Below are 12,500 nucleotides of genomic sequence, written 5' to 3'. Positions count from 1 at the left end.
ACTGGCACTCACATTAAGGTGTCCCAATTGGCTTCAACAGTCGTGACGCCACATTCCTCGTAATGACGCATAGTAACTTAGCAACTGGTTCTAAATTATCGGAACAATGGCGGACGCCCTTTTGAAATACTGGGACGAGCATAAAAATGTATCCAGAGGAGAAAAGCATTATAAATCTGATCAAATTTTGACTTTTATACATTCTGATCACATGGCATGTGAAAAAGTTCTAACCAGAATGAAAAATATTTTTAAAATACCTATTTTCTTTGTTTAGAATCAAGCTCTCGTTGCTGGGCGGACGTGATATCGGACTATTGAATCCAATTCTCCACGTAGTTCTGGCCTGGGTCATCTCTTCGGCCTCCTCACACGACAGTCCACCTTTTCTTAAATCCTGCTCTATGGGATGCCTCCAAGTTAACTTCGGCCTACATCTCATTCGTCTTCCAGATGGCTTCTTCCACATGATATCTTTTGGGAATCTACCGTCCTTCATTCGCGCGACGTGGCCGAAACATCTCAATATCCTTTCTTTCCCGCAATATGTCCGTCATTTCGATCGCTTCCGGTTTTTTTCTCTCTCTTTATTTCTTCATTTCTGATCTTATCTTTCCAAGTTACATTGATTATCTTATCTTGCGCAAATAACGGTGAAACGTATTTAATTTATTTGTGTCCCAAGGACCACAAAGGAATGTTACACTCTCCCACCAGAAATCCTAGATATTACCAGATAAATAATAACGTGAAGTTGAATGTAAGCTTCAATTTAATTACAAGATGAATCTTCACTACGCCACTACCACATCATCTCATTCATCTGCGGTGTTTCATTCATCCTGTTTTGTTGATAAAGGGGAAACCCGAAACGTTCATTTGATCTGTTTTTGTAATTAAATTGAAGCTTACATTCAACTTTACGTTATTATTTATTTCTTCGAGCTTCGAGCAGCAACATTTACACTAGATATTACCACCAACAGCAAATTTGATCAACTATTAAACATTTATCTTTCAAGTCAATGACACAATAATGGAGAAAGTCGCCACATATTTGTATATAATCTGCAGTGATGGGTATGGTACGTAATAATTAGATTAGCGGAAGAGTAGCGTCCCTTGATTGGACGTCACCCATAGTCTGTGACGTCACCGGCGGAAAAGTTATTAGAGAGAGAACGTCATGTTGGTTGTGCGCATGCGTCTCTCGTCCTCGCTTTCGGTGAAAGCGGCTCGAGACACTTCAAAACCAACTAAATCTATGAACACCTGTTATAAAATGTTAACGTCGTTTGAACCCGTAACAATAGAGGAAGTTAAAAATATTTTGTCAGATATGCCTAATAAATCATGCCCGCTAGATAAAACACCAACTTGGCTCATAAAATCATGTTCAAAGTATCTTGCTCCAGCAATTTCATCTATCGTAAATGAAAGTCTAACGTTGCCCGATTTTCCAAATATGCTGATACATGCCTTGGTTAGACCCCTGAAGAAAAAAGCAAATCTTGACTGCAATGAGTTAAATAATTTTAGACCTCTGTCAAATTTAAATTTCATTTCAAAATTAATCGAAAAAGTCGTTGCTGCTCGTATTATTAACCATCTAGAGACTAATGCCTTAAATGTTAAATTTCAATCTGCCTACAAAGCCTCCCATAGCACGGAAACGGCATTACTTAAAGTTTTTAATCATATTGTAAATGATATAGATAATAAAAGTGCTGCGATGCTTGTTTTACTGGACTTAAGTGCGGCATTCGACACTATCGATCAAAATTTACTTTTGACTAGACTACGTGATCAATTTTATATCAGTGGCACAGCTTTGGGCTGGTTAAAGGAATATTTGTTTGAAAGAACTCAGTCAGTAATTATAGAAAACCATGTATCAACTCCATGCATATTAACGTGTGGAGTGCCTCAGGGATCTATTCTCGGCCCCCTCCTTTTTACCATGTATACTGCTCCCCTCTCTCATATGTTATCCACTTTTCCCATTGATTTTCATTTTTATGCTGATGACACTCAGCTGTATACAAAACTCAATAATGATCCAGAGCTGTCATCAGTATCTGTTATGGAAAATTGCATTGCTAACATAAAGGATTGGATGAAACTAAATAAACTTAAATTTAATGATGACAAGACGGAAATGATAATTTTTGGAAATAGGTATCAACTCTCAAAAATATCTACAAATGAGATACTAGTGGGTGAAAATGCTATTAAACCTAGTTCTTGTGTGAGAAATCTTGGGGTGTATTTAGATCAAGGGTTATCCATGGAAGATCATGTTAAAAAACATGCCAATGTTGTAACTATCACATTAGAAACATTGGTAGAATCAGACATTATATTGATGAAGATATTACAAAGATGCTTGTTAAATCGTTTATTACTAGCAGATTAGATTATTGCAATTCCCTTCTCATTGGCTGTCAAAGTAGATTAATTCATCAACTACAAAAAATTCAAAATAAAGCGGCTAGACTTATAAAATTAACGAAAAAAAGAGATCATATAACACCAGTTCTCCAGGAATTGCACTGGCTTCCTGTGAAGTATAGGATAGAATTTAAAATATTGTGCTATGTTTTTAGATGTCTGGATGGATTGGCTCCTGAATATGTGCAGGAACTGATTAAAAAATATGAACCCACTCGAAATCTAAGATCATCTCAGTCCCAACTTCTAAAAGTTACCACCTCAAAATCCACTTACGGTGAAAAAGCTTTTTCATTCATAGCTCCACGCCTATGGAACGCACTTAGTCTTCGGACAAAGTCCTGTGAAAATTTATCATCTTTCAGGAAATGTCTGAAGATTGAGTTGTTCCGCGAGGCTTATTTTTCATAAAATAGATGTTGCTTTGATTCTGTTTTTTGTATGCATGCTTATTATGTAGCATGTAGTGTCGTGATTTTTAATTTTGTTGTTTTTAAACATTTTTATTTTTATTTTTATTATGTAAAGCGCCGCAGAGCACGATTAACGTGGATGTTTAGGCGTTATAAAAATTCATTATTTACTACTATTACTATTTACTATAAGCAATTTGGCTCGGTAAATAGGGAATGAGATTAGCGGAAGAGTAGCGTCCCTTGATTGGACGTCACCTATAGTCTGTGACGTCACCGGCGGAAAAGTTATTAGAGAGAGAACGTCATGTTGGTTGTGCGCATGCGTCTCTCGGCCTCGCTTTCGGTGAAAGCGGCTTGAGACACTTCAAAACCAAATTGACGTTCTCTCTGTAAGGTGACGTCAAATCAATGGACGCTACTCTTCCGCTAATCTCATTCCCTATAGATGAAAAGTTGAGCACTGTAAAATGATGAGAAAGTTTGGTCTCAATGTTGACATAACTTGTTCCTTTCTTTTTAAATCGAAGCTTTAATGGCTGGTTGATGAAACCTTCATTCGAATAACAAAATTAATATAATATGGAGAAGTTAAAAGTTGCGGCTATGTGGTCTAGTGTTTTCGGATCGGATCGCTTTCGGATCGGAAGGTCCTGGGTTCGAGCCTCGCGCTCGGCGCATAGTTTAGTCCTTGGAAAAGGCTCTTTACTCACATTCTCTCACCGTACTCAGGTGTAAAATGAGTACCTGGCCGTTATCAGCGTTGTCTTTGTCCGAAAAATTGCAATATCGCCTAACAGGCGGAATGTCCCGTCCTAGATGTTAAATGTTGCTGTTGACCAGGGACCCCTTGTAAAGCGCTTTGAGCACATTTAGTGGATATTGCTCTATATAAAGCTCAATTTTATTTTTAAATTTAAAAATAATATTGAAAATAATAATTCCCAGAAAACCATAGAACAATATTTTTAACATTATATACATAATTTTTAATCTGCAGGGAAAGACGATTTTTAATATGCTTCAATCAATTGCATCGACACTTTAGACATCCTGTGTCTATATCTTTGGCATAACCTAATAAGGAACAGTCAAGATCACAATCGATAACTGGGCATGCTTTGGAAGTAGGACTTGAAATAACGCGTGATTTTTGTGAAGTGTCAAATGGTTTGGAGGTGGTTGGTGCATCCTTGTTGGTCGACATTTCATATTCACAAACATAGGGTCTTTCATCGCTGCAAAATTCGTCGTACCAGCTGCCACTCGAGCTTATGGCGGCACATCTGCCCATTTCAGTTCCCCAAGTAAAATTGGAGAAGCCGTAAGTATAACTGTAAGCTGTGTGATCAACCCAATACAGACCGACTAAAGGGGACTTTAGAAAATGAAGGCCAATCCAACTATGTTCAGAACTCATGTGAAATGTGTTTTTCAGTTCACTTTTGATAAATCTATTCACCTCTTCCGACCTTACCAAAACCAAATTTCCCTTGCCGTGTTCACAATCATTCTGTGCTTCTTGAAAATTTTTGAAATCTGTTTCCTCAACTAAAAATCTGTAGCATTTCTTACCGTGAACTTTAAGATATTTGTCCCTTGGAAGAATTTCAGGACAGTCATCAGTTTCTGCTCTATATTTTGTCAGTTCTAAAGGATATTCACAAACGAATTTGTGTTTATCGGTACCTTCCATAATGTCATTATAACAATTGTGGTTAAACCATTGTCCAGATTTTACTTCCATGAAGACACAACCCTCATATTTCTTCGCGTTGTTAACATTAGCAAAGTTTTCATACGTCATTAAAGAATCGTCTTTCAAACGAAATTCACCAAATTCATAATAATAGTAAAGCCCTAGCCACACCTTTGCGTTATGGAAATGGTAGCTTTTAATAGTCTTCTGAATAAAATCATTAACTGACTTTGATTTGATATCGGCTAATTTCCCGCCGTTGATTTTACAATAATCTTCAGCATCTTCGTATAATTTCTCCTGATTGAGCAAAAACTGATAACACTTATTTTCATGACGTTTCAGGTACATGTTTCTTGGCAGACCGGAAGGACATTCATCGACTGTGAAGGACAGGCCTGGGAATTGAGAGAATGAACAATTGAATTTACAGATTATTTGACCGGCTATGTAGTCTTGTGGTATGACATTCGCTTTCGGATCGGAAGGTCCTGGGTTCGAGCCTCGCTCAGCGCATAGTTGAGAAGGAGAAGGCTCTTGACTCACATTCTCTCACCGTACTCAGGTGAAAAACGAATACCTGGCCGTTAACAGCGTTGTCTCTGTCCGAATTTTTTTTTGTAATATCGCCTATCAGGCGTCATGTCCCGTCCTACATGTTAAATGTTGCTGCTGCTGGCACTTTTCTACTCTCTTCATCTCTTGTTGTTACCAACATAAGTGCCTGCTCCACTCACTTTTCTGAATTAAAAATTCACCCCATATACCGGAGCATACTCAATGTCTCAATTGTTTCTATGTTATATGTTTGTGTTGAGAATATTGGCTATTAAGCTTAACTGCTGGCCAACTAACTTCGCGTTGGTTGTGTATGTGTTTACCCGCTACCTCCAGTCGTCGGTGAGAGAAGGCTCTAGTAATGAATGACCTGAGTTTGATACGAATTTTTTTGGGTTCGTGGATAGCTCATACCATACGGTAGAGTCACGCTCTCACCGACAGGCGGAGTTGTCGTACCAATAAGGTCGCGGGTTCAAACCCCATCACCGCCGCGAAAAGAAAAAAAAATATTCTCTATTGTCTTCTGGCACTTTTCTACTCACTTCATCTCTTGTTGTTACCAACAGAAGTGCCTGCTCCACTCACTTTTCTGAATGGTAATGATGATGATGATGATGATGATGATGATGATGATATCAAATAAGTATATGATAATAATGATATAATAATAATATATAATAATATAATAATATAATAATAATAATAATAATAATAATAATAATAATAATAATAATAATGATAATAATATATAATAATATAATAATATATATAATAATAATAATAATAATAATAATAATAAAATAATAATAATAATAATAATAATAATAATAATAATAATAATAATAATAATAATAATAATAATAATAATAATAATAATAATAATAATAACAATAATGATAACAACAATAAAGATGATGTTGAGATAGTTGACTATTTTAAATATTTAGGAATAACCATTGATAGTTCCCTCAATTTCTCTCAACATATTAATATAATATCTAAGAAAGTTGCCCAAATATTATACACCCTAAGGACATTGAGAACATTTCAAGTAAGGAAGAAAACTATGTTAAGAGTTTATGACTCATTGATTAAAAGTGTAATTGCGTTTGGCTGCACCATATGGTTTGGAGGATGCCAACTTAAAGATAAACCAAAAATTTCAAAATCTATCAAAGAGGCATCAAAAATAATAAACCATCCTCTTGATGGAGTAGAAAGAATTCATGGAAAAGCAATAGAAAGGAAAGCATTCTCAATTACCAACAATAAAAAACATATTTTATACCATGAATTTAGTCTTTTATCATCTGGGAGAAGGTTTTGTCAGATTAAATGTAGAACTAACAAGTATAAATCAACGTTCGTTCCATCAGCAATAAAATGTTGAATATTTCATATGGTACAGAAAAACCAAGGATTGATTCGTTGACTGATTAACTGATTAATTTATTTAATGTAAGATTAACTGACCAATTGATAATGATGATAATTTTTGGTGTCGAATTGCCACAATCGTAACAAATTGAAAACGAAATGAATATGTTTATGTTGTGTATATCGCACGTGTGAAAGAAAGAAGAGAGAGAGAGAGAGAGAGAGAGAGAGAGAGAGAGAGAGAGAGAGAGAGAGAGAGAGAGAGAGAGAGAGAGAGAGAGAGAGAGAGAGAGAGAGAGAGAGAGAGAAGGAGTGGAATATCTGTTCAATGTTACAGTTATCGTTTAACGTTATAACAAGTGTAACTAAATGACAAATTGCCATATTTATGGACAATAAAGATCTATTTTTATTATTATTATTATTAATAATAATAATAACAAATTACTTTGTCATCTTACGACAGTACTCACAAATGGCCGGGATGTTTGCTCCTAATAGAAGTTGGAATATCATTGCGAATAGTTTCATCATGATCTTCGACGTTCAAAGTACCTACGACTGCTCTGTAATCCACAATGAAATGCCAACAAAGGATTGTACTTGTTAAATAAGTGATTGTTAACTCACTCAATCCTAGAGATTTTTGCTACTTTTCAAAATCAGAGAAAATGTATTACAAATGAGCATGTACATAGATAGTTTTACTCAACTATCATTAACATGCAAAAACTAAAAACATTAGCTTCGATACTATGTCTATAATTTGTCTCAGAAAAATGTAATAAATAAATGGGCATGGGGTAAAAGTAACCCCGGGTAAACTACGGATATAGTTGGTGTTAGGGTTGACTGAGTTAACCAATAACTGACGTGCTTTGGAAAAACTACCCGTATTTGAAAATTTGGCGAGAAGAAAACTCGTTCTACAAAATAAATATCGATCGATTTGAATGACTCTCATCTTGGTAAAAACTCTCAAACCTGGGACGTACGTCGCGAAGTCCCAGGTTTGAAAGTTTTTTTTTGTTTGTTTGATTTTTTTTTTTTTTTTGTTTTTTTTGTTTTTTGCCAAGATGAGGGTCATTTATATACGCTCGGTATATGCAGGACTAGTTTTCTGACCAAATATTTCAATACGACTGTTTTTCCAGAGTACGGCAGCAAACTGGTAAATTCCATCTACACATTGGCGTACTTACCAGCCAGCGTCTGTTAGATTTCTCACTTGCAGTAAAAAAGTACACAGATAAGGAGTTAATAGGTTAACCCTCTCCTTACCAGCCATTTTTAGAATTTTCCCCAAAACTTCACACCCACCCAAAACAAAAATAGACACAACATTTCTTACTCAAACAGAAAAGCAACAAGTACATTCTATAATACAATATTGTTCAGCAAAACGAGCTCTATAGGGAATGAGATTAGCGGAAGCGTAGCGTCCCTTGATTGGACGTCACCCATAGTCTGTGACGCCACCGGCACCCTTCTTCTTCTTCATTTTCTTCCTTCTTCCATGAGGGGTGGGCGTCTTTGGAGGACGAGAGACGCATGAGCACAACCAACATGACGTTCTCTCTCTAATAACTTTTCCGCCGGTGACGTCTCAGACTATGGGTGACGTCCAATCAAGGGACGCTACTCTTCCGCTAATCTCATTCCCTATAATACAGTGTCGAGTTTTTAAAGCTGTAACAAAAACATTTCTTTAAATTTTGTGATGTTCATAGGACATCAGAATGATACAATTGTTGGTTGTATCGTAAGGAATTGACGATTTTCCTATGGTTGGTAAGGAGAGGGTTAATATATAAGTTGTTTAATTTAATACAATGTAGCATACACGACCTACTGAAAAACAAAACCATACAAATCAATTGAAAAACAACAACTAACAATTGAATGGCTTAATGCTTATAGATAGAATGCGCTAGGCCAAGGAGTTCACAACATTGCCATCCGGAAGTATAACGGACCAACACACAAACTCTGTATAACCATGAACTTTTATAGTCTGATTAATACAGTTTAGTGAGAACAACTCACAAACGCGGATGGCAAAAACAATAATAAAGGCCTGAGTGACGTCATCTTCGAACTATCTATAGATAGAACGAAGATGACGTCACTCGGGTCTTTGTTATTGTTTTTTTGCTATCCGCATTTATGAGTAGTTCTCACTAAACTGTATTAACCTGACTATAAACGATCGTGGTTACACAAAGTTTTGTGTGTTGGCCGTTATACTTCCGGATGGCAATGCTGTGAACTTCCTAGCCAAGCGCACACTATCTATACAGTACTCGCTGAATTCCAGCACGTTCTGCAATGCTGGAGATTGGTGACCGAATTTTGTCTCTAGGTAAAGAGTTGTTTCCTCCCATGAGCATCGGATTTAGGCACGGTTGGATTTTAGTACGCTTTTATTTTTTGATGTGATATTTTGTAAATTTACATATTCATGTTTGTGTTTTTTGTCTCCTGACGAAGGCCAAGGGCCGAAACGTTGTTTGTTTTGTGTTTTCCCCTTATATATGAGTCACATCTACTCATTTTATTTTTCTCTCCATTTTTTTTTTGTTGGCTTCTCCTATGAGCGTGCTAGTACTATAATATGGGTAAAATGTAATTGGATTCAGTAGTCCGATGTCACGTCGCCCAACAACGGCGGCCAACGTGGTTCTAAACAAAGAAAATCGGTACTTTTTATTCTTCATGTTGGCTAGAACTTTTCATATGTCTTGTAATCAAAATGTGTAAAAGTCAAAACATGATCAGATTTATAATGTTTTTTTCCCCCCTCTGGACACGCATTTATGCTCGTCGGAGAAATTTCATTCCGCCATTGTTCCGATAGTTTTGAGTGAGTTACTAAGTTACCATGCGTCATTACGAAGGAAGTGACGAACGACCGCTGAATCGTATTGACATCTTGCAAACATTGGGGTCCTGATAGCACAGTTGACAGAGCATTCGCTTCAGGCACAATGGGCAGTCTAAATTATTACTTTTTTGGACCCCGGTCATCCCAGCTTTGCGGCTATGTGGTCTTGTGGTATGACACTCGCTTTCGGATCGGAAGATCCTGGGTTCGAGCCTCGCGCTCGGCGCATAGTTGAGTCCTTGGAGAAGGCTCTTTACTCACATTCTCTCACCTTACTCAGGTATAAAAAGAGTACCTGGCCGTTAACAGCGTGTCTCTGTCCGAAAAGCATTGTAACATCGCCTAACAGGCGCCATGTCCCGTCCTACATGTTAGCTGTTGCTGTTGACCAGAGACCCCTTGTAAAGCACTTTGAGCACATTTAGTGGATCGCTCATACGGTAGACTCACGATCGTAGATAGCTCATACGGTAGAGCATGCTCTCAGCGGCCAGGCGGAGTTGTCGTACCAGTAAGGTCGCAGGTTCAAACCCCCATCACCGCCGCGAAAATTTTTTCTGGCACTTTCTTACTCACTTCATCTCTCCTAAAAGTCTCATCCAGACACAAGCACAGGCCCCAACTAAAAGGAATACACTCAAATGTTTACCAATCATATTATAATATAATATAGTATGTAAACTAAACATAATACAATGCATAACAGAGAGATGATTTACAAGGAAAAAAAATATCATCTTCCAAAACTATAACTATACATTCGACTGTTTCCCTCCCAGCCAAGGAACTCCGGCAAGGATCAGGGCAAAACTAAGTAATCTCATTCCAAGACAAAGACAGAAAGCAATTGGAAAACAGACACAGGGTGATAGTAGACACATCAAGTACCTCCCTGCCCACTATGGGAGGTCAGGATCCCCACCCTATTGTCTGACGTTCATAAATTAATTGTAACCATACCAATAGGATTCAATAGTCGTAACGTCACTTCCTTCATAATGACGCATGGTAACTTAGCAACACTGGCTCTAAACTATCGGAACAATGGCGGACGCCCGTATGAAATATTTCTCCGGCGAGCATAAAAGCGTATCCAGAGGGGAAAAAAACATAAACTTGATCATGTTTTGACTTTTACACATTCTGCTCACAAGACATATGAAAAGTTCTAGCCAGCTTGAAGAATAAAAAGTAATGATTTTCTTTGTTTAGAACCAAGATGGCCGCCGTTGCCGGGGGCGTGACATCAGACTACTGAATCCAATTCAATACAAAAAAACAAAAAAAACAACAAAACAAAACAACAACAAAAAAAAAAACAAAAACAAAAAAAAACAAACAAAAAACAAAACGAGACATAGATAGGTTTACAAAAAAATGAGATCTTTTATTTGAAAAGCTTGAAATGACTTGAAAATGCATTTATTTATTGATAGTAGTATGAGTAATTTCAAAAGAGTAAATCAACGTAGCAGCAGTGACTGACAGACTGATATCTATAATACTGGCTTCCTAGACCTGAATGATAGACATTCAATGGGAGGCCTTCGGAAAGCTCCTACATCCCCAGTATTCTTATTTTAAATATAATGTTCTAGTAGGGGGTTTGAAAGGGGGACATTTTTAAAAAATAATGTTCTAGTAGGGGGTTTGGGAGGGGGAGACTTTAAAATAATTTTTAAAAAAGTTTTATCCCTACCAAACCCCCTACTAGAACATTATATATAAAAAAAGAGAATACTGGAGATGTAGGAGCTTTCGGAAGTCCTCCCCATTCAATGACTAAAACACTGATGGCTTCTCAAAGGCCACAGATTTTAAGATTTTTAATGAAATTAGACCGATCATCATCTCTGGAAACGGTATTTAGATGGACTCCATGCTCATAAAACTCCATTTTGAGCTTTACATATAACATTAAGAGTTAAAAGCTTCACTGAGGAGAGTAACTTTTATATCTTGCATGTTAAAAAAAAACAACTTTTCCATTTCTGATCACCTTGGCGTTAACTTCATTTCCTTCATCTTGTTCATTCAGACACAATGTCGTTTTGATACAGTGGACTACACACAGAGCTGCCAACTTTAAATTTCAAAAAATCGTAGTTTCCAGGAGAAAATAAATGGAAAAAATAACTTTAAATAGCTTAGAAATAAACAATTTGCCCTCAGCTTAATCCAAAAATGGTCCAAAATCCTGAATACAGTTTCTATAAAAAGGTAATAAAACCTTCCTTCTCAACAAGATTTATTGAGTCAAAGAGGCAATGCTGTTCTGTAGCTGGAGCCAAAAATTCGTATTTCTACGATTTTTTCGTATTACTAGGTAGGTCTGAATTTCACATAATATAAATGGATTAAGATGATCCCAAAATGTATAAACAATTTTTAAAAACTGATATTTGTATGAATTTCCTGCCAGAGGGATTACACTGCTTTGGTTTTGATTTTTGATTTGTGTTTTATAGATAACGATGAATTCACCCCCCCCCCCCCGCCCAGAATGTTAAAAAGTCTCAAACATGAAAAATCCTAAATGTCTCAGATTTAAGACTTCTTGACGTCAGGAGTCGTCTGTGATCCCCCTCTCCCCGTCACCCTCTTCTTTCTCATTTTGAAAAAATAATTTGGATGACGCTATCGTCTAAACCCAGACAATAGCATGTCGTCAATTGTTCAACTTGCTTGGGTACAACGTAATAAGTACCAAAAAGTTCATATTATCTTATTCCTAGTGCATTGTGTAGTATATAATATCAATTTGTCAGTTACTGCTAAAAGTTACAAGTTGTTCATGGAATTAAAGAACATGTCGTATGTAACAAAAGTTAACCCGAAACAGACCGGATCGATTTTATTCTAACCTCACACGATATATTTTGTCATGTCCTTTCAACCAAGACAGCAATAATAGCAATGCGTCTCAAATGTACATCCAACGATTTAGACTTCAATGAACCCCGAGTGGCATCGCTGTTAATAATCTCTTGGTGAAAAACATAATGATTTAAAATTATCAGGTCAAACTAAAACCGACCCGCGTTTGCAAAGGGTTAAATCATTATTCAAAACAAAAAAATATTCATTTAAAATGAAAAGAAAAAAAATAGAAGAA

General features: G+C 36.6%; 1 protein-coding gene across 8 annotated transcripts; it reads right to left on the bottom strand.

Annotated features, from left to right (window-relative positions):
* Positions 1–3,829: 3,829 nt before the first annotated feature.
* Positions 3,830–7,699, bottom strand: LOC144956920 (macrophage mannose receptor 1-like). 8 transcript variants are annotated; one of them, XM_078887750.1, is made up of 3 exons: positions 7,627–7,699; positions 6,975–7,150; positions 3,830–4,961 (listed from the first exon to the last, which is right to left on the bottom strand). In XM_078887750.1, exons 2-3 carry the CDS (start codon positions 7,033–7,035, stop codon positions 3,892–3,894), a joined length of 1,131 nt encoding a protein of 376 aa, XP_078743876.1. In that variant the 5' UTR covers positions 7,036–7,150; positions 7,627–7,699; the 3' UTR covers positions 3,830–3,891. The 8 variants fall into 8 exon arrangements, with proteins under 8 accessions (XP_078743876.1, XP_078743878.1, XP_078743873.1 ...); XM_078887752.1 differs by having other exon boundaries at positions 6,975–7,067; positions 7,627–7,683; XM_078887747.1 differs by lacking the exon at positions 7,627–7,699 and adding an exon at positions 7,330–7,579 and having other exon boundaries at positions 6,975–7,153.
* Positions 7,700–12,500: the final 4,801 nt, after the last annotated feature.

The sequence above is a fragment of the Berghia stephanieae genome, chromosome 11 (assembly GCF_034508935.2).
Source record: "Berghia stephanieae isolate SIO BIC M18660-M18661 chromosome 11, UCSD_Bste_1.3, whole genome shotgun sequence".
Classification (NCBI taxonomy): domain Eukaryota; kingdom Metazoa; phylum Mollusca; class Gastropoda; order Nudibranchia; family Aeolidiidae; genus Berghia; species Berghia stephanieae.
This window is presented reverse-complemented; position numbering and strand designations above follow the sequence as displayed.

Coding starts and splice junctions, on each gene's coding strand:
- LOC144956920 (XM_078887750.1), bottom strand. CDS start 7,035: ATGATGAAACTATTCGCAATGATATTCCAACTTCTATTAGGAGCAAAC. Junction 4,962..6,974: donor AGCAAACATCCCGGCCATTT/GTGAGTACTGTC, acceptor CTCAATTCCCAG/GCCTGTCCTTCACAGTCGAT.